Source organism: Poecilia mexicana, unplaced genomic scaffold (genome assembly GCF_051168715.1).
Source record: "Poecilia mexicana isolate PSO_F unplaced genomic scaffold, ASM5116871v1 scaffold_20, whole genome shotgun sequence".
Lineage (NCBI taxonomy): Eukaryota > Metazoa > Chordata > Actinopteri > Cyprinodontiformes > Poeciliidae > Poecilia > Poecilia mexicana.
In genome coordinates this window covers 12,626,528-12,652,191 of record NW_028263389.1, presented here as the reverse complement: position 1 = coordinate 12,652,191, position 25,664 = coordinate 12,626,528, and the positions used below count along the sequence as shown (strand labels likewise).

Genomic DNA, 25,664 nt, shown 5'->3' with positions numbered 1-25,664 from the left:
TAACTCTGATAGTGTTAAATCTGCACTTTCAAATTATCTGTGCAGCATGGTCAAACCGTTATTGTAAGTAGAAACTTCATCCCATGAACTATTTTAATATTATGATTAGGAAGATAAAAATCAGTAAGATTTACAGTTTTTCTGATTTCGTAGCACTTAGAGATTCCGTCTTCCACCAAGGTTCGAACTGAGCAGAAGTTAGAAAAGATGAAATAACTAAATAAACTGTGCTGCTTCACAAGAAGCTCTGAAGATTAAAACATATATTAGGACAAAATTCAAGGCCTCAAGATTTAGACTATTTACCTAGAAAGTTCAAAACTACAGTCGTGAATCAACAAAATGAAGGGAAATGTCTGAATTGGATGGTTGATAGATACAATGTCTGGTGATATATGGTAACACAATGGTTCTCAACGTCATTTAATATTTTCTTCTTCACTGTTTTATTTATTAATTGTTATAAATTAACTGTATTGTAGGTTTTTTTTTCCTTGGGAAATGTGTTTAACAAGATTTCTTGTAATACAGACTACTCTTTGAACAACCTTACTGAATATGAGTTACAACATTTAATTTCTCTTTCAGATTCCTAAATGTTTTTTTAATTTGAACTGAATTTGAATTCAAACACCAGAGACAAATATTCTGCATAAATTTTATTTATTGAGCCATTTTATGACATTTGACATCCTCAAGTAATACAGAGATTTGACTCAACCTGTATTATATTGTTGTAGTATTGTTGTAGTAATCTTGCTCATAATAATACAAAGACATTTTTCTTTGAAACAGCCGTCTGGAGGAAGCTGGATCAGGCAGTTTTCACTTTAGAAGGGCTTGAACGGTTTGAGAGGATCATCTCGTTTGTGGTCATCCTGCACTCCCTCAAATTTAGTTTCAACTTTGTTCCCCAGCGGAAAGCTTTGGAAGACCTGCAGGAGGACGTAATCGTTTTCTCCCACTTGAACCTACAGAGAGAAGAGAGAGGAAATAATTTTCTTAACAGGATTGGAAATGTATTGTTGCACGTTTCCAGCCAAAATTTATTTGAATCATGTTTAGTGTTTTATCCTCATTATGTAAAATAAATTCTTACAATAAAGCTTTCAGTCTGTTTCTTACAATGCAGATAATCTTAACAGTTTCCTTCTTTCTGTTTATTTGATTCACATATTTTGATCTCATGTTAGTTTTAATCAAATATATCTTACTACTAGATTGTAGTCAGCTGAAGGTACAGTAAATGTATTTAATTATCATAAAACATCTTAGAGAAAGTTTCCTCTTTAAATACATTCAGTCTTCTGAATTATGCTGTACAGTAAAGTTGCTGTGTAAACAAATAACCAACAAAAACAAAAGAAAGCACAGATAAACATGTTTTGCACTGTCATTAAATGGCAGCTATATAATATATTGTTCACACTGCATGGTCTTAAATAATATAGTATAATAGAAATCCTTGGTTATTACCTTGATGACATAGTTTTTACCGTGCACAAGTTGTTCCTTGTATTCAATTGGTTTGAATTCATTAAACTTTCTCTTGGTTGTTTCCTCTGAAATGTACCGCAGCTGTGGGAAAATCACATAAAAAGAAATGTTAGAACAGAATGCTTGCAGGGAAACATTTTTCAACAATGAAGAAACTCACCCAACTAGTAAGCATAGTAAAATCCCCACCAGCGGGCTTGGTCTCTGACCATCCTCCGAGATTAGTTCCTCCACTCATTACTGCTTTTAACAGAGAAGAAAAGTATCTTCTGCTATTAGGCACAAAAGCTGAACATCAGTTTGTTTCTAAGCTTATTTATACTGTAGGTGTGCAAACAGACTAGAAGGTAGTTCCTGAGCATCATGGGTGGAGCTCTTCAAGTTTTGTAACATTTCCTTTACAGTTTTCCAATTTCCAGTTAAAATTTAATTAAGCTTTAGCACAAAGGCTTGTTAAGCTGCCAACTACAGTTCATAAATAATTTGTAGTACAAAGACAATGTCACTTATTGAATTGTTAAATTAAACCCAAGTTTCACATTCTGAGTTTTGATTTTCTGAGCTCCCAGTTAAAATTGCAGCAAAAATCCACTTGAAGTGGGAATTCAGACTGGGAAGTTTCTAATGCTACCTCAAATGTAAAGAGTATCTGAAATTATAAGCTATTTCTAAGCACTTAAACATTTAAAACACAATAGCAAAGTTTTTCAAACTAAAATGTGCTCTAATCAGCCCTGCCAAGTAAGACATATCAAGGATAGCCCTATTAGTAGAAAACAACATGGTTGGGTTTGTTACAGTTCTCAGATCAAAGTTTCATGTATAGCAGTTAGCTAAAGAAAATTTTCAGTTTCTCTTTATTTATCAAATAAATACCAAAATCTCTTCTGGGTGCCACCAGTGATGATTTGTATAAAACTGTACTGCTGTACTTTAAATCCTTAGCCAGCAGAAACTTTTCTTATCATTGCAGCTTAATTGTTGAAACAAACACCAGTCATCAATCAATCTTTAGGTCTGAACAACTTGAACCTAGGAATGATACCAGAGATGCAATCAGATCCAAAAGGGGCACTTGCTAGCAAGGTTAAACTCCCATGCTGTTTCATTTTGGTCTTTGTCTCTTACTTGTACCATTGGTCCTCATTCACCACTTCTAACACAAACCCTTGATCTCCAGCTGTTAAGTTGCTTTCATTATCCAAGACATATAATCTGTTAGTTATGCCCAAAGTAACATATTTAGTCCAAAGCCTTTCTCATCATCATCATCATCACCATCTTCATAATCTTAATGCCCCTCATACATTACACTTCTTTCAATAATGGCTCCACTGTCGTCCTGAGTGACATCCTGGATTTGCCCTCTGAAACTGGAGGAAGTATTTTCTAATTTATTGTGTAATGTAAACATTTTAAATTATAATTAGGCTTCTCGATCTGTAATGGTTGCCAGCACTAGATTAGACCAGTGATGCATATTTGTATTGACAACTACATCTCTGAATGATCGAATTTGACAGATGAAGAAAGTGTTGAAAAATACAAATACTTTTAAATGTAAAACTCCAAACTTTTGTTGGGTTTTTTTTTTCAGTTTGCTAAGTGCAAAGAGTGTGTGTAAAAATTCAATATCAAGAACTGTATGTTGTCTATTTTGGAAAGAAAATCTTTGATTTACCATTATACAATGTATATATTTTACAAATATACACACCATACCATTTGGCAGTGCGGAAATCTTGGTGTAAGAGTTAAAACTGTTTTATCAAAATTTATGAATGTCAGCAGTAAAATTGTCGATGTTCAGCCATGCAGCCTGAATGGGCTGTACAACTTTGAAAGAAGCTAATTCCTTTCTGTCAGTGATCATCCTTTCCATTCTGAGGCTCTGCATACATGACAATGTCTTCTGGTGAAAATTGAAGAGTTTGGCTGTTCATTTACACTAAAACAGCAAATATTTTCTGTAGACAACGACACAATGTGAATATGAGTTGTGAGATTCACCTTACACCCTCTGGATTGCGCTGTGGAGACCCTTCTCTTCAGGCTGGGATTAGCTGAGGTTGCTAGGCAACGGACTGGGCATCGTTGGTGCTGCTAGCTTGAAAAAGTGACTGCCTGCTGATTTGTGATGTTACATTCCAGAGGTTTAGAAACATTTTTTTACCAAAGATTTTTGTATTGTAATTTTCATCATGTTATAATGTTATTCCCTCATCAAAATCCATCAATTTGTACTACTCACTCTGCATTATTACAGTTTAGATTAGGTAATCAGGTAAAATTGTATTCATAAAACACATTCACAAAGACTGATGTTCCAAAGAGCTTCACTAAAGATGCATCCCAACAAAATTCACAGGAATGCTCTTTGCTGCACTGAGTAACGCCCAAGAAGGGCTTAGCTCTGATCTCATCAGGGAGATGTGATAGGCTCACTGGTTCTTGCACTGCGCTCAGGTCAAAGATGAACTTTGACCTGAGTTACAGGCAGACATCAAGTCTTGCCCTTTAGCTTTATTTAGAGTCATGATGGTTTTAGTAAAATAAGTTTGTAGACAAAACTACTTAGCCACCTTGTCATTTTGAAAACTACTATGAATGAACAGAAAATAGCATCATCTGTTCTGTTTTTGGTTAGCTAAGATTAGTGAACGCCTTTTTCTGGTAGGGTTGAAAATGTTTGTGCTCATGTTAAGCTAAGATTTGGTTAGGAACTGTTTTCCAAGTGGCTGAAAAACAACATGGCTTTTCAAGCTACCGGCAGCTGTTGAACCTTTTGTTGGTAGTGACAAAAAAAAAATCACTCTGACTGACAGGTGACCTGCCAACACATGCAGAGGATGTCAACGTTATGAATAACTTAATGCTAAACCGACCATTTCTCTGGAACTGTAGCATTTTTCAGTGAGAAATTTAAACAGTTTCACCAGAACTGAGTTTTAAAACATTGTGACCAGACAGGAGAACAAGTTCATCTCTCCTCAATCAACACCACTTTTATGATGCTGCCCTACAGGCAACTTCCCACATGGCCCATATTAACAACTCCCACTGCTGATTGATCTTTAGCTGATTCATAAATAACAAAGATTTCAATCTCTAGATGTATCAGTGGGTCTGTCACCAACAGACAAGTGGTGGTGGATTTCCTGACCACCACCACCAGTAGGCCTGGGTTCTTCTCTGTCCTAGGATGTTCACTTAATGAAGACCTCTGGTTGATGCTTTTTGAATTGTGACTTCATTTAAGAAAAGCTTGCAAGAGTTTATCTGATGAATGGTGTTGAAGCTTTATTTTGTTTGTTGAACCTCTATCTTCCAGGGGGAAATAGATCAATACTTGATTTCAAAAAGCTCCTAAATATTAATATATAAACCAAATCAGGCCCATTATTGTTTTTCTTTTGCAGCTACACCTGTCTCCTCTTCGTGTTTTCTGCTCAAATCTGAGGCTTGTTGCATCTTCTACAAGCCAGTGAATATTAAAGCTGGTTAGTTCTGTAATATTATAAGGCTTGTAATTTCTAAAAGCTCAGAAGTTTCTTAACCTTTTTCCTGCCTCTATTGTGAAGCACTTTGAATTGTCAGTGTGACTGGAAGAGAGCTACAATTTAACTATTTCCCATTTATAACACTTGTCATAAATGGTTCACCTCTACAAATAAAAGTTATGAATTAATTAAATTCATTCATATGTATGTATGTATGTATGTATGTATGTATGTATGTATGTATGTATGTATGTATGTATATTGAATAGAAATAATGAAATGAAAGTCACTGTATGTCCTATGGCCAACAGTTTGCTTGATGATAGTCCTGAATATATTAACTGTCCCATGTAATATAAGTTATTGAGAGTTAATTACAGGTAAAGTTCCTTCTAGACATTCAAGCTGAGTCTATGAAATGCCCAAAACTAGATCACAGCAGAGTTAATAGTAGTAATTGTATTAAAGTAATAAAATGGCATTCCAAACTATGGAAAAATTTGCTGCTACTTAATGTGTGAAAACACATGAAGCTGTTATGGTTGCCCAACACATTCTTTGGTAACAGAAGTTTGTTATGTTGTTTACCACTGAAATACACCCACAGGAAATATTTCCAAAGAAAAGTAGGGTGTGACAGTTTTTCTGCCATAAATATCAGATTGAAGCAAAATATTGACAGTTGGCTTATGAGAGAGAATTTCTTCTGTAAAAATGTCAAATGCTGACATGGTTTAGACGCAGGGGTGTCAAACTCATTTTGGTTTAGGGGCCGCATACAGCTTAATCTGATCTGCAGGGGGCCACACAAGTAAACTCATTGCAAGATTAAATAGAACCAATAAAAGTGGACTAAACGAATTTCACTTTTACAAAATATATTATGAATAATCTCAGTTTTTAAGAAAGGTATCTGCAATTTCAACAATACTTTTACTCAGTTAAGCATTTGTTTAAGTGCATTATGCATAAGAACTGATCTCAGTGATTGTACAATGTTGCAAAACATTTATTCACAGTTTTTGGAACTTAAAAACACTGTCCTGCATCCCAAAATACAACAGACAAAAATTAAGAAAAGATTTAAAATCAATTTTCAACATTTGGGAAGCAATTTGAACAAATTATCTGGTTTCACACATTTGAAATCTTAAGTGTCAGCTGTTTTAAACAGACATTTGATTAAGTACATTTGTTGATGCATAAAATGCATACATATAGAAAAACATGCATAACATACATAACATGTATGTATGTTAGCATGCACGAGAAATATGAGGTTGCCAGGGCCAAAGTAAAAAGCTGGTAAAGCATAGAATCGAACTTGTTTACACAACCTGAAGCTCAGTGCTGCCATCTGCTGTTAGTTCCGCTGCAGTGTTGCATCATGTTGTGTGCTCTGAATAAAACACAGCGCCCCTCGTGGACAGTATAGGAACTGCAGATCTTCAATTAAACGAAGTATATGTTTTTTCATGAATAATGATAATGCATTTAGGCCCCGGGCCGGACTAAATCGTTCGGCGGGCCGGTTCCGGCCCGCGGGCCGTACGTTTGACACCCCAGGGTCATCTTCTCCTCTTCAGCTCAACCTTTTAGCAGTTAAGTCTTTTGAAGTTCTTTTATTTTAATGTTGCACACCAAGATAATAAATTCATATTTCCCTGATTCTTCTTTGTAAAATATATTAAGCTCAGTCAGATTCAATAAGGTGTCTCTTAACATCAGCTGTTAAGTTTTTGAGTTTCCCGCTCTATTTGGGCCATACTATCACATGATAAAGCATAAAGGGGAACACAGCCATTTCTAGTCAATTGAAAATGTCTAATTTCTCGATAAAATATCCATCAGTGTCTTTGACATCAGCGTAAATGCAGCAAATATGTGTAATTAAGCACAAGGTGATGTGAAGCTCATAGTTTTCTTTGGCATCTTGCAGCATCTTTCTTTTTAGATATGTTTATACAACAATGTTTCTAATCAACTGAATCAAAATTCAATTTTGCAAAAAACTGAATTCATAGAAGTAATTTAACAAATGAATTGCCTTTCATTATGCATTTATTGCATTTATTAACATTTAGTTACAGTGACATTTCAGTTCATGTCCAGTGCTGGAGAGTTAAAATCTGAAAGCAGTACTTTTATTGGATTTTGTCAGCATGCACAGGATACAGAAATACAATTGAAACATGTCAATTCCACTGCACTAAAAAGGTACAAGTGGATCATCTTTCTTGTGTTCTTCTACTTTCATCACTTCCACGCGGTCCGACAGGTCTCGGTAGAGCAGCAGGTGGAGGACCAGACTACGTTGAAGTTTAACTTTGAAGAAATAATTGTGACGTGCTGCCCCCTACTGGCGAATCAGAGGTTTTCCGCGTTAGGGAAAGAATAGAAAGAAACGATCCCTCCAATATCACTGGGATGTCTGGTAAAAATGTGTAAAAAAAACTTTGAATTATTTGGTAAATAATGACACTTTTAATGCAACTTTTAAAGCAACGTTGCATTAAAAGTGTCATAATTTTCCGAATGACACTTCATGACAACAGTCATAGACATTCATAAAGACTCCATGTTCATGACAGGTGTTATGTCATGTATATGACAGTGTCATGTCAGTCTTATGCACACCACGTCAAATAAAGTGTTTCCCACTGTTTCTGATAAATAAAATGGGACAACACTCCTAAAATACTTTGAGAGACAAGAAAAAGCTGCCAGGAAAACCTGGAAACTGAACTTTCTTCCTTATGTCAGCTAAAAATCAACCTGCAGCATTTTGCACCTGCACTAGTTCTGTTGCTTACATTCTGATTTTTCTTTTCTAAAACTTCAATTCTTCATTTTTGGAAGAAAAATATAAATTTTTTGGACTATTATTTCCTCTAGTTTTGGATGCTGTGCAGCCTGAAGGATTTTTGCAAAGTTTTCTTAATTTTTGTAATTTCTTTTTTATGTGTAGCCACAGTAACAAGCTGGCTTACAATCGGGAGCAGATGATCAATACTACAAAAGCTGAAGTAATACCTCCACTGAAGCTACAACTCCCAGATGAGTTAATGTTCGAAACCATTCCTGCCATTGATCAATATGGGCAACGTGAGATCATTGGCTAACAAATCGGATGATGTCCAAGCACTGACAAGGACTTAGAGTATCTGGAATGCAGTATTATGTGTTTTACTGACACACGGTGGCAGGATTAGTTACTCGAGGAAAAGAAAACGAAGTGGAGCAGCAGTGCTTGTCAACAACAGATTGTGTTCTCCAGGACATGTTATCGTGAAATAATAAGAACCATATCCAATGTGTGTAGTTGTACTTAAGAATCTGAAGTACAATCTGTTTTGCAGTGACTGTTGGTTTGTATTTATGAAAGACTGAAAAAAGTCTAAAATTACAAAACTCATATGTAAATTGTTGTCTCTGACTACAGATTCACAGTTATCTAATGGTGACGTGCTGCAAACCTAGTGGCAAATCAGAGGTTTTCTGCTCCTGTAACACCAGGAAGATAGAGCACATCATCACCCTATTTCTAAAGTCCTGACACTGGCTCCCTGTAGCTCAGAGAATATACTTTAAAATGCTGTTGCTAGTTCATAAATCACTGAATGGCTTAGCATCACAAAAAAATAGAGATCTAGCTTGAAGTAAACATATCAAAGGTCTGTGGGGAAATATGCACTCTGGCCGATTTTCCTTACAAACATTCCAGCAAAGTGGGTGATAGTGCCAGTCTGTCAAGAACTCCCAGGTCATTTTTTGTTTCACATCTGCCTCTGTTGGCAGCTGATGAACATGTTGTTGGTTGAGAAAGGAAAATACATGACTGACACATGATCTGCCAGTGCATGTGGAATACATCAGGCCAATCTTGCTAAACCAGCCATTTCTCTGGAACTCTACCAGTTTTAAGGGAGGAGTTCAAACTAGTTCAACCAGTTCAGCAGCAAGGCGGTTCAAGGTGCTTTGCAAAATAATGATGTAAAATGAGAAAGCTTTAAAGAAAACACCATACAGTCAACAATTGAACAAACATTACATTTTGGTGGGTGCCATCACCAAAATCATACACATTAAATATGTTGGGCAATGTTTCCTTTATGTTTCAAAAGCAACTCTAAACAGGTGGGTTTTTAGTCTTAAAGGGTTTTTAGTCTAGATTTAAAGGAACTCAGTGTTTTGGCTGTTTTGCAGTTTTCTGGAAGAATGTTCCAGATTTGTGGTGCACAGACGCTGACTGCTGCTTCTCCATGTTTGGTCCTGGTTCTGGTGATGCAGAGCAGACCAGAACCAGAAGACCTGAGAGGTATGGAAGGTTGATAAGACAACAGCAGATCTTTAATGCATTGTGGTGCTAAGCTGTGAATTGGTTTATAAACTAACAAGAGTTTTTTAAAGTCTATTCTCTGAGCTACAGGGAGCCAGTGTTAGGACTTTAGAACTGGGGTGATGTGCTCTATCTTTCTGGCTTCAGTGAGAATGCAAGCAGCAGCAACATGATACAATGCAGGGGTGCATATATAGTATTTAACAACTAAAATCACAGTGAGAATCTCATTCTTGTCTGAAGACCAGAGACAACAACGGTGTTTTTGAATTACATGATGAAGCCTTTCTGATGTGCATTGGTACATCATTCCTGAGTCTCTGAGCAGAAACTGAAAACACTCTGTCACGCTTAATTAATAATCGAGCCTTGTAATGACTAAAAAACAGCAAGATGGCTCATATAGATGCACTGTTTCTGATCAACAAAATGGGACAACAGTCTTAAAATACTTTGAGGGACAAGAAGGAGCTGGAAAACCTGATAAATGAACTTTCTTCTTTGAGTCAGTTAAAAATCAACCTGCAGCATTTTGCTGCAGAAATCAAGGGTTTTTCATTGTTGGCACATTACCAGAAATGAAAAGCTCCTCCCATCTTGAAGTAGAGTCACCTTCACGGCGGCGCACTGGAAGTTGGGAGTATAAAAAGATTCAAAACTCAACTGGTGTCAGTCTGATTTTAAGCATTTCAGACACAATGAAGCTTTTGATTCTTTGCTAAAACCAGAAGATATCATCAGAATGGCTAACACCGGCAAAGTTGCCCCATGTATCCCAATTGACCCAGTTATAATCTGGACCAACGTGAACTTTTCTACTGCCACAGTTCATGTCATTTGTGATCAGGTGAGATTCATTCACTTCATTCATTCTTCAAACCTTACAGGTAAACATTTTCAGTCAGTGTTTAAGGTTTGTGTTTTTCAATATTCTCAACGCTGCTCAACGTGATGAAAGAAACGGGGAAGAATTACAAGGAATTCAAAGCGGTCTTTTACATGAAAAGTGACATATATAAAAACTGTCATCAAGGTGAGAATAAGTAATTTCATATCTTTTGCCATTATCCTAAAAAAGGCAAAACAACAATTTTTGATTTGTTGTTTCCTGATGGGTTTTAGTGACGAGTAATAGAAACACATGTAAGTTAAAAACTGTTCTATGTTTTTTTTTCTACAGGTTTATGTTGGAAATGAAAAATACCTCCATTTGTCGGTTGGCCTAAGCGCTTCACCTTCTGGTGAGCAGGTTGTCATACTAAAAGGAGTGCAAAAAGATCACAAATGGAATGATGATCTTATACCTTTTAATTATGAAAACTAACATCTACTATCCTCCATTTAAATGCAGTAATGTTTGTTACCATATTGTTGTCTGTGGACTTTATTGACTCGAGTATTGGGACCTTAGTTGTGCTGCAAATATAAAAAATAAAATACATACTGTGAAATCAATATTGACTGTTGGATTTCTGCTGTCATATCTGATTTCTTTAAAATGTTCAATTTGTCAAAATGCATTAGAAATATATATGTGAGATTATATAAAACCACAGTCATGTCTATGAGTGTGGAGGATTAGACATCAAAATGCCTTCTCATATGACTAAATATTTTCAGCAACAAGCAGTCAGAATAAGAATCCTGATAATTCAAGATAAAATAGCTTTTCCCAGATGGTCCTGGGACACAACCCCTATGATTTTTCTTTTTCTGTATGCGTGATTTATCTTGCATTCAGTCTGCTTACATTAGCTATAAATATTGGCTAATTTAATTCTTAATGCATCCATGAGATCTTGTTTAATTGTGAGTGAACTGAATGAGTCTATGAAGCAGGGGTGGCCTGTCATATGGGACTGCCTGGGATTTTCCTGGTGGGCCGATGGGTTTGTGGCCAGCTGGTGGAGAAGCTGTCAAGCCCCATTAGTCACGCAGCACCAGGGATGGGTTGGCAATGAAGAGGTTCCCCAAAAGCCCGGTCACTTCCAGGATGAGCTGAACCGGACGGTGTTTAGAATGTTTCTTTATCTTTTACCCCAAAAACCACATCAGTGCTAAAGACACTTTAAAGATAAAGCAGAGCAACTGTCCTCCATTTTTAAAAGTGGTGGTGAAGATTTATGTTTCTGCTCCCTCTTTTTGGACCTCTGTAATGCTCTGTATTTATTTATTTTTTTATTTGCTCCCCCATTTGACAACATAATTATGAACTCGTGAATGTAAGGACAGAGATCTAGACTATTTACCTAAAAAGTCTAAATAGTTTCATATTTAACTGTATTGTTGATTTTCTTTTCTTGGGAAATGTGTTTAACACAAAAATATCCTTTATTTCCAAGATTTCAAACACCAGAGACACATATCCTGTATAAATCTTGTTTATTGAGCCATTTTATGACATTTGACATCCCCCTTACAGGTTCAAGTGATACAGATATTTGACTCAACTTGTATTATAACAGAGTATTGTTGTAGTAATCTTGCTCATAACAATACAAAGACATTTTTCTTTGTAGCAGCCGTCTGGAGGAAGCTGGATCAGGCAGTGTTTTCACTTTAGAAGGGCTTGAATGGTTCGAGAGGATCATCTCGCTTGTGGCCATCCTGCACTCCCTCAAATTTAGTTTCAATTTTGCCCTCCTGCAGAGGGCTTTGGAAGACCTGCAGGTGGACGTAATCGTTTTCTCTCACCTGAACCTACAGAGAGAGTAGAGAGAAAAATGTCCTCTCTGAATAATGCTGTACAGTAATGTTGATGTACATGCAAATAACAAACAGCAATAAAAAAGCACAGATCAAAATATCATCTTTTGATCTGACTGTCTACCATTAAGTAATCACTGCTACATAATAACTGTTCACATTACATGGTTTTAAATAACATGGTGTCATAGAAATCCTTGCTTATTACCTTGATCAGATAGTTCATACCTCCCACAACTTGTGACCGGTACTCAATTGCTTTGAATTCATTAAACTTTCTGTTGGTATTTGCCTCTGCAATTTTCTGCATCTGTGTGAGGATCAAATAAAGAGAAATGTAACAGAAAGTTTCCAGGTAAATATGTTTAAACAATAAAGAAACTCACCAATTTAGAAAGCGCAGAAACTTCCTCATTGGCTGGCCCGGTCTCTGACCATCCTCCGCATATCACTTCTTTACTCATTACTGCTTTTGACAGAAAAGAAAACTATCTGCTGCTATCAGACTCAAAAGCTGAACATCAGGTAGTTTTCAAGCTTATTTATACTGCAGGTGTTGAGGAAATAAAACACCTTCGAGAAGGAAGTTCCTCAGTTTTATGGGTGGAGCTCTGAGAGATTTTCCTAAGTATTTCTAGATAACATCTTACTAAGCATTATAATAAAAGCTATGTTAAGCTCCCAAACTGCAGTTCACACACAATTTGTAGTTTAATGGTTCACTTGATGAACCATTGCAGTGGAAAACATGTACTTGAGCTTTTGAAGAGTCTACTCTCATTTCAGATCTGACCAATCACCAGTTTGGACAAAATGTCAGTAAATTATATCATTCTGCATAAAGCACGTTAACTTAACGACCCGTGAAATGTAAAGAAATGGCTGTTTTGTTCTGCTTTGTTCGCTGTTATTAAACACCAAGCTAATGTGGCTTAGTGTCATGCCTACAAGTTCCACAAGGAGGAGCCAGTGAGTCAAAGCGCAGGGAGACTGAGACCAGTTAAGGTTTAAATAAATTGTTTTATTCCCAGCAGGAGCAACAGTTGAATAAAAAGTTCTGTTCTCTTTGTAAAAAACTGTGCTGTACTGCAGCCATAGTTTTTAATTAAAATCTTTCAGGGGAATCTGTAATGTTATGCCCTATTGTGTGATATTTACGGGAACCTCGTGAAGATATTTTTTAAAAATTGATGATTTGTTTTTACATATGGATATGAGCATTTTTTCTTTTAACTTTTTATAAGAAAGATTTACGTATTGTTGTGAAAGACATAATCAAATTATTTTATAACAAGAAAGGTGATAAAACAAATGTTGCAGAGTGATCTTAAACCAAAACAATTGTGAGTTGTCCTCCTGTTCTGAAATGAACCCTCCTCCAGTCTTTATCCAGAGAACTTTCTGTATAAATATTCTCCAAATATACAATGTTCCTGTCAGCAATGATATTGTGGATAATCAATCAATTTTATTGTTGAGTGAACAGCATCTAACCACACGATAGATAATCTATTGACAGAAACCAGAAAGATACATTTCCAATGAAGTAGAAGGTGTGTCTACAAATATTTCACATCTGAAGATTAGATAGATGAAAGATGTTTGAATTAGTAACTCAATTTCAGCCTAGAACAAAATTATTTGACAGGCAATGGAAGTGTTTATCCAGTGAGAAATATTAACATATTTCTCATTTTCACTGAAAATTATTTAAAATTAACACCAAAAGAAGTTGAATTAAAACATCAGTTAGATTTTATAGCTTTATTACTTTATTCCTGTAGTAAATCCTCAAATTAGTCCCTCATCAAATGTGCAATTCCAGAGAAACAGTAAATTCAACATCTGGTCTTTCTGAGGAACAGATAATATTCATGAGAAATGCATGTAGTCTCAGCTCACGCAAGTTCATTTGATTCTCCCATCTAGTTATTGTCAATGCCGAGTTATCTGTGTATGGGCAGATGAGTTTCTCCAGCAGACATTTGGGTCAACGCGTCTTTGATCTAAACTGTCCAAGAGACATTATTTACTGTTGTTTGCAATGCTCCAGGTTCCAACAGATTTAATTGAGTTATTAAGGATTTGTTGTGTTTTATCTTGGATTCAGTTTTAAATAAAAATGACTTAATTGTAGCCTTTAAATGTCTTTTCACCTTTTTATATTCTGTTGTTCAGTGAAACAGCTTCAGCCCACAATCAAATTTCCCAGCTATCAATCAAATTACCTGGAATCAATTGAAGCTTTTCACATGCAGCTCCTCCCATTTCAAAATAGAACCACCGTCCAGGTTACACCCAGTGTCCCTACAGTATAAATATGTTCAAAATTCAACCAATTTCCAGATTCTTTTCAGCATTTCAGACTAACTTTTGTTTCTTTGTTAAAAACACAAGACATCATCAGAATGGATGTCCCTGAGGGAAAATGGTCAGATGTAAAATTTGTCACTGACAACATTCAGGAGCTTTGTGATAAGGTGAGATTAATTATTTTATTCATTCTTTAAAACTTTAAAAGGAAATAAATAAATGACTGTGTTCAAGGTTTGTGTTTTTCAATTATCAGGTGAAACTCAAAGTGGAGGAACAGACACAGAAGGATTTCAAGGAGTACAAAGGAGTCTTTTACAGGGTATTGGATATGCTAGTGCTACACTATGTCATCAAGGTAACAATCAGTTATTTCATAATATTTCCAATGATCCTAAAAAAGGAAAACTCTTCAAGGTTTTTCCTGCAGGTTTATGTAGGAGGTGAGTACCTCCATCTGTGGGTCATCCAAAGCGCTTCGACTGGTGAGCTGATCATCCAGCTGATGGGAGTACAACAACACCACAAGTGGGACGATCCTCTCAAACCTTTTGATGAAAACAACTAATGTTAGCTTCGTCTTCCTCCAGTAAACTGCAAAATTGTTCATTACAATATTGTTATCTGTGGGTTTCTCAAGTATTAGACATAAGTTGTGTGGCAAATATAAAAAAAATTGTATACTACCAATAAATCAACTTTGGATGTAAAAGTTTTGTTCTCTTGCTCTGTTTATTTTTTAATGTCCAAAATATTATATATAACTAAAAGTGCATTAGAAATAAAATAAAAGTATATTTCTTTGAATGCAAAGGAAGAGTAGCAATAGTCCAAAATAGTAGAGGTAAAAAAGTGCATTAAAACTACTCTTATAAGTTTTTTTGTTATTCCTTTTGTTGTTTCAAAGTAAATGTAACCAGAAGTACCCACCTTTGATCCTACATAACACATTTATTAGCTTGTTCTTGTTAATCAAGCTTAGCATGATGTATAGGCATACTCACTAGTCATCACTTAGCTGACATTAGGTGTACAGTAATGTATGCTTTATTAACAATTCATCATATGTAGTGGACATACAAGTAATTAAAGTTATGTTTCTTGCTATGCCCCTGAAACTAAACATTTATGCGCAGATTAAAAGAATTATTAATCAAATTTTCCATAATCCATAAAAAAAAAACTCAACAGCAGTACAGTTTATCAGATAGTAAAAAAGTCCCTTAAATCAGATACCATGTACATTTTTTAAAAACTCACACAGCTTATTATCTGCACCCAACAACAGCATTACTCAACTTACTTGGCTTGTTTGCAAAAATCTGTGCAAACCTTTTGTTGCCAGGTGCCATAATTCTTACACACACACACAAGTGCGCAACTCTGCACAGCAGCAGGTCTCCAGGTATAAAACCAGCGCCTTTGTGTTCAAACGCGACTCTGAAAAACACCTTATGACATGTTGCCCATGCAGCAAAAGTCAGAAAAACTTCCCATTACTTCAGATTAAATTAGTATTGCTTAGAATTTGCCGGCTATGATACATGGTCAAAACTGAGAGCTTAAATTGATTTGCTAAAAATATTTTCAAAGGTTTTACTTTTGCACCCACTTCTGATCTACTGGCACTTTTTTGACTGGTGAAGAACAAGAACTTCACTCAGATGAAAGGACATGAATCTGGAATCAGTCCAAGCTCTACAACTGAATAACTTTAAGCTTAGTCGTTCCTTTCGTAGGAAATTAGGTATAAGATGGGACTTTAGATAGACCAAAGGTCAATAAGTTTGTTGTGAAAGACTGGAGAGATGAGCAAGACTACAGACCTTATGAAAAAGTGTTTTAACATTTATACAGATTTACTTACTGATACTGAAGACAACACACGTGTTTTTAACAGAATTTTTATATGGCAGAACTTTCATTATTGAAAGCTGAAATTTATAGAATCAGCATGAGTTATTTGTGGAGAAAAGCTTTCTGACAGAAAAAATAAACCAAAGCAATTATATTCTATTTTTATTCAAATTCATTGCATTTCTTTATACTGATTCAGTACATCATCTATTCATTAAATGCATATTCTTAGCATAGAAATACTTGTAGGCTTCACTTTGTGGTATGCTGATGTTTAAAAGTTCAAACATTTGACTACGTGATAATGTCTTTTGAAAGGTGAGCCACAGAGTGAACTGTAGAGTGAGCTTTAACCGAAATAAAATGTGGGTTGTCTTCTTAAATGAATGCTCCTCCCAGTCTTTATCCAGAGAACCTTCTGTATAAATAATTCTCAGCTGAATAGATGTTGAGCAGTTCAGACTGACATCAGATGCTTTACTTTCCTGTTCAGGGCATCAAACATCATCAGGATGGGTTTTCCAGGAGGTGAACACTACGCCACGAAGGAGATTCAGGAGATCTGTGATCAGGCAAGCTACAAGCTTCACTTTTTTCATAGACAAATTTTGACTTTTCTGCTCTTACTTGATTCATTTCTACACAGGTAAAGACAAAAGTGGAGGAAATGACTGGCAGGAATTTGGAAGAATTTAAAGCGTTTGTCTACAGGGAACTCAAGATTTCAGTTTCCACTACATACCAAGTCAAGGTGAATAAATCACTGATTTTGTTTTTCATAATTTAGAACCTATTAGGATGAAGAAAAATGTATGAACGAGAGTTTTAAGTTTGTGCTTGCTTAAGAAGTATGATTTTCAAAAACACAATGACCAGATAGATACATGAGATTACAGATTAAATTTTTAGTTATTTAGATATTTTTATGCAGAAACAGATAGAATGGTTATGTTCTTCAGAACAATACCATACTATTCAGAAACATAATATATACCAACATCTGACAATTCTCTCTCCAATTTACAGGTTTATGTGGGTGGGACTGAATATTTCCATGTGCTGATCCACCAAACTGCTTCTGAGACAGGAGAGGTCAAGACAACAGTGGAGCGCGTCGAACAGCATCACGAAAAAGATGATGTTATCATACCCGTTAACTAAATATAAAATGTAACCTGCTTAACCTCTCTCCAGATTTCTACTTTACAGCTGAGCTACTTTGTTTTGATGCCCTTTCAAAGTTTTCACAGTTTTGCTCGTTTGCATGTGTTGGGCTTGACGGGCTGCGTTGATCTTATCAAACTTTGGACTTATGATGAAACGGGAGTGAGAAAAATTGGGTTAAAAATAATCAAAATAAATTAAATCATTGTTTTGAAGCTCTTCAGCAAACTGTTATCTGTAAACCTGAAAAAAAAAAAAAGAATTGCAGGTTCAGGTTTGTTTTACATTTTAAAAAAAGTAACCACATTTAAATAAATATTTCAAATCTCATCAAATTCTTCTGTTTTTATTTTACATGCCAGTCCATTAGGAAGTAACTTAAATTCCCCGTGTGGCTCTTCAAACAGACGATGCTGCAAAACATCTTTATAAAATAATTCCAACAGTGGTGGTTCTTGCCAATCTGGTACTCTGAAAGACCCCCTCCTTCTCTCACCCCCAACAAACCCTCTTTATAATGCCTGAACTACTGCTCATATGCCCTATTTCAAACACTTTGTAAACTGAGATGAACCCTCCTCCAGTCTTTATCCAGAGAACTTTCTGTATAAATATTCTTCAAATATAAATATTAATGCAGAGTGAACAGCATCTAACTACATGATAGATAATCTATTGGCAGAAACCCAGAAAGATACATTTCCAATGAACTGGAAGGAGTGTCTACAAATATTTCACATCTGAAGATTAGATAGATGAAAGACCATCGAATTAATAACTCAACTTCAGCCTAGAACAAAATTATTTGACAAGTAATGGAAGTGTTTCAAAGTGAAAATGCTTGCAGATTTAAATTCTAACAATTAACTTTTATCCACTTTTTTATCCACTACAAAAAGAAATGATATCAGCAACTGGAGGATGCTTATTTATGAGGACTTATAATTTTTCCTTTGAAAATGAGAAATATTGACTTATTATAAACTGACACAGAAAAGTATTTAAAACTAACACCAAAAGAAGTTGAATAAAAAATTAGTTCGGTTTTAAAGCTTTACAACTTTTTAAAAAAAGATGAAAGTTTTCCACTTCTGAAGTCAGTAAGGTTGTATATTCTTAAATTAGTTCCTGAAAAGCAAAACTGAAAAGCAAATGCTTTTGTGACGAAATGAAACTAGCTCTAAGGCTCATTCATTTATACTGAAGATGGAATAAATTATAATAATTACTTTTATGTAGAATTAAGCGTTTTGTGCCGTTACAATGCCCCCTAGAGGCCAAATGGGGGATTCTCGTCTCTCTTGAGCCCATCCACATCAGTGACCGGGGTTAGGCACTCTTATTTCAAAGATGGATTTACGGGGGGGCAAGAGAGGGTAACTACTCAAACCACCCCCGAAACTCTGGTCCAGAAACATTTTGTAGCAAATAAACGTCATATTAATTCACAAAAAAAACATCATTATAAGCGTGATCTTTTATTGTTCTTTTCTAAATTAAGATTTAGATAAATGTTATCTGTTTTTTTTTGTTTCACTTTTTTTTAATTGTAGACTACTTTTTCTTTTTCTTTTTTTCTGTTCTTCAGTGAAATATAACTTAAAGCTACTTTAAGGTTCTGCCATACAATAAACTTTCCAAGATATCAAGCATATTACCTGAATCACCTGATGCTTTTCACATGGAGCTCCTCCCATTTTGAAGTACAACCTCCTTCCAGCCTGCACCCAGTGTCTCTACTGTATAAATAGATTCAAAACTCAGCCGATGTCCAGCTGATTTCAGGCATTTCAGAGAAAGTGAAGCTTTTATTTCTTTGTCGAGAAGACGACATCAGAATGAACGTCCCAATGGGAGAATGGTCAGACGTAAGGCTCACCACTAGTGAAGTTGAGGAGCTTTGTGATAAGGTGAGATTCCTTATCTTTTTTTTTTTTTAAAAAACTTCACAGACATACACTTTCAATCTGTTTAAGGTTTTGTGTTTCTCAATATTCAGGTGAAGATCCAAGTGGCGAAAAAGACGGGAAAGGATTTCAAGGAATACAAACCAGTTTTTTACCGGGTAAAGAACATCCTAGTCTATCACTATATCATCAAGGTAAGTCAATTATTTTATATTTGATATCATCATAAAACAGGGAAAAAGAAGTTAAATTTGGATTTCTTGTTTCCTGATAGTACTCAATAAATATTATAAACTCAACTGATTTAAAAACTCTTCAATCTGTTTGCTCCAGGTTTATGTTGGAGCTGATTACCTCCATCTGTTGGTCTCCAAAAGACGTTCTACTTCTGGGCTCATTATCACACTGATGGCAGTAGAACAGCACCACAAATGGGACGATCCTCTCAAACCTTTTGATTACAGACGATAATGTCCACACAGTTAGCTTCGTCTTCCTCCAGTAAACTGCAATAAACTAAGTATTAGACATAAATTGTGTTGCAAATATATTTATAAAAATATACTATCAATAAATAACTTTTGAGTGTATAGGTTTTTCTCTCTTTGTTTTGTTTTTTAAATGTCCAAAATACCATATTTAACTAGAAACATGTTAGGGATTAAATAAAACCACACTCATACTTCTGAACATGAGATTAAAAATTATCAAAGTATTCTTTCGAGGACTAGACATGAAAATGTCTTTTTATAAATATGCAATTTTTGGTTCATTGACAATTAATCCAAGAAAAAAAAAACATGATTTTAAAAAAAAATCTTGCTGTATTGTTGTTTGGGGTTTAAAATCATACCCCTCACCACACCAAATATATATCAACTATTACAAAATACAAAGACCAAACAATTTTCTGTGATTTAAATATTTAAAAAAAAATCATAATAAACCACCTTTCATGAATTAGGACAGCTGAAAAAATGTTTTCAAATATTCAATGACGTGTATAATATGCAAATGTTACTTGAACTAGAGCTGCTAGCTAAAGAACTGGCTCCTTTTTGCGTGGTGAAAAACAGGAACTCTGACGATCTGTTAAGACATACGTCTGCAATCAGTTCAATCTCTGCAGCTGAATAACTTTAAGCTCAGACTTTCCTTACCCAGGAAATTAGATATGTGAAAGGGAGGAGTTCAGATAAACCAAAGGTGTGTAAGTTTGACTCTGAAAGACTGGAGAGATGAGCAAGACTTCAGACGTTTTGCATAGCGTACGTAGATTATTTTATCTTTATAAGGATTTACTTACTGGTTTTGAAGACGTAACTCAAATGTTTTTAGCTGTATTTTCATGTGGCAGAACTGTTATTATTGAAAGCTGAAATTTATAGAATATGCATGAGTCATTTGTGGAGAAAAGCTTTTTTTGCAATAAAAGAAAATAAAGCAATTATATTTTTTTGTGAAATTCATTTCATTTCTTTACACTCAGTCATATCTACTCCTTCAATGCGTATTCTTATCCTAAAAATCTTTTCCGGTCTGCAGTTCAGAAATTTGCAGTACGCTGATGCTTAAAAGTTCATTCTTGTTGTCAAACATCTGACATGATAAGGTCTTCTGAAAGGTGATCCACCCAAGAAAGAAATGCTGAAGAGTGAACTTCAACCAAAATAAAATGCAGGTTGTCTTCCTGTTCTGAAATGGACCAGTCCTCATCAGTATCTTATGTATAAATATTTATAAATAAACATATAAATATTTCCCTCAACAAATGTTGAGCAGTTCAGACTGGCAGCAGACAACTTTCCTTTTTATCATGAGCAAATTATGACATTTCTGTTCTTTGTTTTAGTCCAACTTGTTTCAGTTTTGCACAGGTGAAGACAAAAGGATAGGAAATGACGGGCAGGAATTTGAAAGAATTTAAAGCGTTTGTCCACAGGGAACTCAAGATTTCAGGTTCCGCCACATACCAAGTGAAAGTGAATACAACTCTGATTTTGTTTTTTTGTTTTTTTATTTAGAAACAATTAGGGTAAAGATATATGTATGAAAGAGAGTTTGAGTTTACGCCTAGGAGTTTTGATTTTCAAAAACAAAATAGCCAGACAAGAATAGGAGATTAAAGATTAAATACTTTATTTCTTTAGACATTTTCAGAATGGCGCTGTTCTTCAGAACACATTGTAATAATATATAATACTTTTTAGAAATATATTACTGTTGCATTTAGTAAATAGAAATATATTTTTTATCATTTTAATTGACATAAAACAAGAGAAGTTTGGTTTGATTTACCTTCAAACTGAGAAGAAAATGTTTTGTTTTGTTTTTTATTTAGTGTATGTAAACTTCTGGTTTCAAATGCATCATTTTTTACTACTTAGTGAAAACTGAAAAAAACTAAAGAAAACGTGACCTGGAATATTTGTAGATAATGATGTAGTAAGAAGGTGAGACCACTAGAGGTCAGTGTGCCCTTTGTTGAAACTTGATTATTAACCTTGACTTGTGTTTGACTAACAAGGACGTGTAACGAGTATTAGCTTTCTAATCACCTAATTCCAACCCTCATTAGTAGGCTGTATATAAATGAGCTGTACATTTCTTCAAATTTACATTTTAACACAACATATATTTAGTATTAACTCATAATTATTCTGTTGGATAAGTTCAGGTCCAACTAATTAAAGTATTACATCATGATAATATGACAACTCAACCAGCTCCATCATGTTCTGCCATGTCGTTTAGTGGCTATTTCTTCAGCTGTAATGTGATTATTTACTATATTTTAGAAGTGGGTGTGAAAGTGGACTCATCCTCTCCTCTCTTGGCTGATTGAGGTAGAAGACCATCCACCCTAACCCTGTTTCTGCTGGAAGTTTCTCGTCATTGTCATCCTTTGCTTTCTCAGGAAGGATTGGTTAAAAGATAAGAATTTTTGCGATCCTTTGGCTTGCTGGCAAGTTTTCCAATCCTGCCATTCAGGTGTCATGACTCTTGTTTGACGTAGCATTCTAGAATCTGAAACAAACAAAGTATAAATGGGAACTGAATATACAGTGACAAGTAAAAGTACTCACTCCCTCTAGCTGAATCTTGTTATGAGTGGGTCTCTCATTGCCATAAAGCTTTGACTGGTGAAGAAAGCAGACAAATCTCAGCTGCTGAAGCTTGAAACACTTTCAGCACATAGGTGACCTGATGTTCCCTTCCTCTAGTTTCCTTTTTGCACAGTCATTTTGAAGACGAATGCGCCGTGTTCCTTCTATTTCGTATTGATAGATAGATTTAGCTGAATTGCAGGGGATGTTCTGTGCTTTAGAGATTTTTTTTGCATTCATCATCTGACTTACTCACTTACTTTGCTATAATTTTTTTCTCTGGTTAATAATGAAAACATTTTAAAAGAGAAAAATTCAGGTGTGTTTTTGTTACTCACTTATTGAGGTCCCGAACTTCACTGTTCAGTTTTTACAGAAGACAATAACGGACACTTTTTACTTCTGTTCCTGTTTGGCAACTTGGTTAGTTCTGCTTACCAGTGATGGACTAACACTCTGCAAAGCCAAAAAAATAAATAAAATAAAAATAAAAAACCTTGATCTGACTTGTCTGGAATTATTTTTGGATTAATGATATCCATTTTGTATTGCATCAGAACAATGTGTACTCTTTGAAATGTTTAAATGTATAAATTTGAGGGGGAGACTTGGAAGAAATTCAACATGAAAATCACAGGATGGTTGTTACGCTGCATTTCTTCCAACAACCAAACAGTTACTACTGAAAATATTCAATTATGAATTAGAATTTCTTCTGTGTGAAGTCAGTTAAAAGGCAGAATCTCAATAAACATTGTGGAAATTAATCTGTGAAATGTCACTGTTGACTTTTGTTTCTGTCAAGTTTTTCTCTGCAATTGTAAAGCTGCACTTTTTTGGCTGGTGTGGATAAAATGGTTTTAGGATACATGGAATATCTATGAATTGTTTAATTTTTCCTGAGCTACTCTGACACATTTGGTGACTTCTACCATAACCCTTCCAGATGTCAAATTCATCGCCAAGTTCATGCTCAAGCACAAAAGTGTCTATGTGCAAATGCTCCTGCACCTGTGCATTGAGATACTTTAACTTTAACACCATCTTATAACTTTAAACGGAAACCTGTTTATAGATCATGACTTATTTTCACATCCTGAAAGTTTTTTTGTTTGCTGGAGTCACTGGCAAATATGGAGTTGCTCAAAGTTTGGTGAAAAAATTGTGGTAGAAAAAAATTACAAGGTAAACATTTCTATATTGATTTGTCAAGTGAGAAGGTGCAAGTTGGAAAAAATGCTATCTGAAAGCAGCAACTTGGAGACCTCACAAGCCGGCACACTGTCCAGAAATTTAAAAGGCCTCGGTGGCAACCACAGGTGGCAAACTTTGTAATTCAAAACCTAAAATACTGACAGCTGTCTGGTAAATGTCTACTCTGTTCCAGTTCAGACCACCATGGGTTACTTAGGGTGCGTTCATACTGCAGCCTGAAATGACCCAATTCCAATATTTTTTTGCCGGGACCGTTCACACTGCCAGTAAATGCGGCCTGTATTGTTTTTCATCTGTATTTCATAAAATATAATTTGTTGATCTTTAAAGCTCATTTTAGGTTGTAATTTCTGGCTGCTCTGTTGGCTGGTCTTACAGGAATGTTGAATTTGAGTTTAGGTTCACAGATCTTTGGTTTCCTCCTGCTTGAACCACTAATCTTGCACAACTGGTCTGGGACCACGAGAGCTGCGATAACCATCTTGTTGGGTCTGCAGAAGTGCAACATGAACAGGAAAAGATTTCCATATATATGAGCAGCCCATTATGGTTGTTAAATTTAATATTTCTCCTAGATGCTATCAGGTGAATAACTGAGAAATGAAATGCATTATTTTCTCAAGGTTTGCTTTTGTTATTTCTCATTTCTGATAAGAAATTACTATGGAGAGTTCAGAGTGCTTACAACAAATGTTTTGTTTTTTTCTTTTTTTACAAGAGAGAGTGGTGCTAGGACTTGATCCCATACCATTCCAGCGCGTTTTTAATACGTAAAGCAAATTGTTTGTGTCTTTACAAATATTAAATACTATTGCACATAATATTGCATAACCTATTAAACATAATTTTAAAAATATACATATTTTACAGGAAAACATACAGTTTGTCCAGTATAACTTTCATCAACATTGCCAAGATTTTTTATGTGAGCTTTCACATGACATTTTAATAAATGTGCAATAATGAAGTTTAACAGTTTTATATCAGTAAAAGTTATCACAAGTCATCTTTTTTGGCTGGTTATTTAAATATATATTTTAATTATGAAACTTATTATAATACCAAATTGTGTGTTTCAACAGTTTTCTTGTTAAAATTGTCCAAATTTAAATGAAAAAGTAAAAAAAAAATGTATTTGTTTTTTTTGAGGAGTAGGGGCCCATATTTGTGTGCCATTAATGTTTTGAACACAAAGTTGTGTTTGATAGTAAACATTACTGGAGGAGAGTCACATTTGTAATAAGCATCGCATGCACCAAATCTTTCTAATTTTACTTTTACCGTATTTTAAAAACAATTACAAAAACTATAAAAGCAAACATTTTAACATATTTAACATTAAATTCAACAGTATATAAAAATATAAGAATTTAGCAAAAGTATGAAAGCAGGAGAAAATACATTTTAACGCATTATGTGCAATCTAATTTTAAAAAGCTATTTGTAGTGAGGAATGAATTACATCTCCACATTTGTTTCCAGTTGCAAAAGCTAAAATTACACACAGGAGTAACAGATAGAGTATAGCATCATTAGTCAGGAGATGTCTGAAGAAACAAGGTTTTGAGTTTTGTAAGGGAATTAAAGAGGCCTCAGAAGAATTTGAGAGTATTAGAGAATGCTTGAAGAAAATGTGAAAATCAACAGTGAAACATTGCAAGCTAATGTTTTACATTACTAGTAAACATACTGGTGAATCTACCTAGAACTGGCTCAAAGCTAAGATACAGATGGTCATGGAAACCATCAATTAATTGCCATAGGTTGACTTCAAACAAGTTCCATGTGAAACAAAAACAAAAGGAAAACATAAAGAGAAATCAGCACTGAAGTCTGGGAAAAACTCTCCCCATAAAAGAGAGTAGATGGGTACATAAAGCAGCTAGCTGAAGATTTCAGCCAAATGTTTTTCTCACAATATGCATATTTATTTATATCCATTATTCAATGGGTAATACAAAGTTTATTTTTCTGTTTAACCTGCAACTACATGGATATCTGATGCAGAAATAAATAAAATGTGTCAATATGTTCCTGTTTATCAATAAAGAACTCAATA

The 25,664-nt window shown here is 34.9% G+C and overlaps 4 protein-coding genes and 1 long non-coding RNA gene across 5 annotated transcripts; 3 read left to right on the top strand and 2 right to left on the bottom strand.

Annotated features, from left to right (window-relative positions):
• Positions 1 to 646: 646 nt before the first annotated feature.
• On the bottom strand, positions 647 to 1,764 carry LOC106934272 (cystatin-A1-like). Its single transcript, XM_015014056.2, has 3 exons — positions 1,658 to 1,764; positions 1,477 to 1,578; positions 647 to 971 (listed from the first exon to the last, which is right to left on the bottom strand). The coding sequence occupies exons 1-3, from the start codon at positions 1,733 to 1,735 to the stop codon at positions 831 to 833; spliced, it is 321 nt and encodes a 106-aa protein (XP_014869542.2). The 5' UTR covers positions 1,736 to 1,764; the 3' UTR covers positions 647 to 830.
• A 9,937-nt stretch (positions 1,765 to 11,701) lies between these two features.
• On the bottom strand, positions 11,702 to 12,606 carry LOC106934284 (cystatin-A-like). Its single transcript, XM_015014081.2, has 3 exons — positions 12,429 to 12,606; positions 12,251 to 12,352; positions 11,702 to 12,036 (listed from the first exon to the last, which is right to left on the bottom strand). The coding sequence occupies exons 1-3, from the start codon at positions 12,504 to 12,506 to the stop codon at positions 11,896 to 11,898; spliced, it is 321 nt and encodes a 106-aa protein (XP_014869567.2). The 5' UTR covers positions 12,507 to 12,606; the 3' UTR covers positions 11,702 to 11,895.
• Positions 12,607 to 14,321: 1,715 nt separating this feature from the next.
• Positions 14,322 to 14,992, top strand: LOC148153393 (leukocyte cysteine proteinase inhibitor 1-like). The gene is made up of 3 exons (XM_088001170.1): positions 14,322 to 14,522; positions 14,612 to 14,713; positions 14,786 to 14,992. Exons 1-3 carry the CDS (start codon positions 14,451 to 14,453, stop codon positions 14,921 to 14,923), a joined length of 312 nt encoding a protein of 103 aa, XP_087857296.1. The 5' UTR covers positions 14,322 to 14,450; the 3' UTR covers positions 14,924 to 14,992.
• Positions 14,993 to 16,680: 1,688 nt separating this feature from the next.
• Positions 16,681 to 17,705, top strand: LOC106934287 (uncharacterized). The gene is made up of 2 exons (XR_015761569.1): positions 16,681 to 16,963; positions 17,239 to 17,705. It is a non-coding gene; the product is annotated as an uncharacterized LOC106934287 (long non-coding RNA).
• A 993-nt stretch (positions 17,706 to 18,698) lies between these two features.
• LOC148153392 (cystatin-A5-like) lies at positions 18,699 to 20,730 on the top strand. Its single transcript, XM_088001480.1, has 3 exons — positions 18,699 to 19,286; positions 19,376 to 19,477; positions 19,617 to 20,730. The coding sequence occupies exons 1-3, from the start codon at positions 19,215 to 19,217 to the stop codon at positions 19,752 to 19,754; spliced, it is 312 nt and encodes a 103-aa protein (XP_087857606.1). The 5' UTR covers positions 18,699 to 19,214; the 3' UTR covers positions 19,755 to 20,730.
• Positions 20,731 to 25,664: the final 4,934 nt, after the last annotated feature.

Coding starts and splice junctions, on each gene's coding strand:
- LOC148153393 (XM_088001170.1), top strand. CDS start 14,451: ATGGATGTCCCTGAGGGAAAATGGTCAGATGTAAAATTTGTCACTGAC. Junction 14,523..14,611: donor TTCAGGAGCTTTGTGATAAG/GTGAGATTAATT, acceptor TTCAATTATCAG/GTGAAACTCAAAGTGGAGGA. Junction 14,714..14,785: donor TGCTACACTATGTCATCAAG/GTAACAATCAGT, acceptor TTTTTCCTGCAG/GTTTATGTAGGAGGTGAGTA.
- LOC148153392 (XM_088001480.1), top strand. CDS start 19,215: ATGAACGTCCCAATGGGAGAATGGTCAGACGTAAGGCTCACCACTAGT. Junction 19,287..19,375: donor TTGAGGAGCTTTGTGATAAG/GTGAGATTCCTT, acceptor CTCAATATTCAG/GTGAAGATCCAAGTGGCGAA. Junction 19,478..19,616: donor TCTATCACTATATCATCAAG/GTAAGTCAATTA, acceptor TGTTTGCTCCAG/GTTTATGTTGGAGCTGATTA.
- LOC106934272 (XM_015014056.2), bottom strand. CDS start 1,735: ATGAGTGGAGGAACTAATCTCGGAGGATGGTCAGAGACCAAGCCCGCT. Junction 1,579..1,657: donor TTACTATGCTTACTAGTTGG/GTGAGTTTCTTC, acceptor ATTTTCCCACAG/CTGCGGTACATTTCAGAGGA. Junction 972..1,476: donor GTAAAAACTATGTCATCAAG/GTAATAACCAAG, acceptor TTCTCTCTGTAG/GTTCAAGTGGGAGAAAACGA.
- LOC106934284 (XM_015014081.2), bottom strand. CDS start 12,506: ATGAGTAAAGAAGTGATATGCGGAGGATGGTCAGAGACCGGGCCAGCC. Junction 12,353..12,428: donor TTTCTGCGCTTTCTAAATTG/GTGAGTTTCTTT, acceptor ATCCTCACACAG/ATGCAGAAAATTGCAGAGGC. Junction 12,037..12,250: donor GTATGAACTATCTGATCAAG/GTAATAAGCAAG, acceptor CTCTCTCTGTAG/GTTCAGGTGAGAGAAAACGA.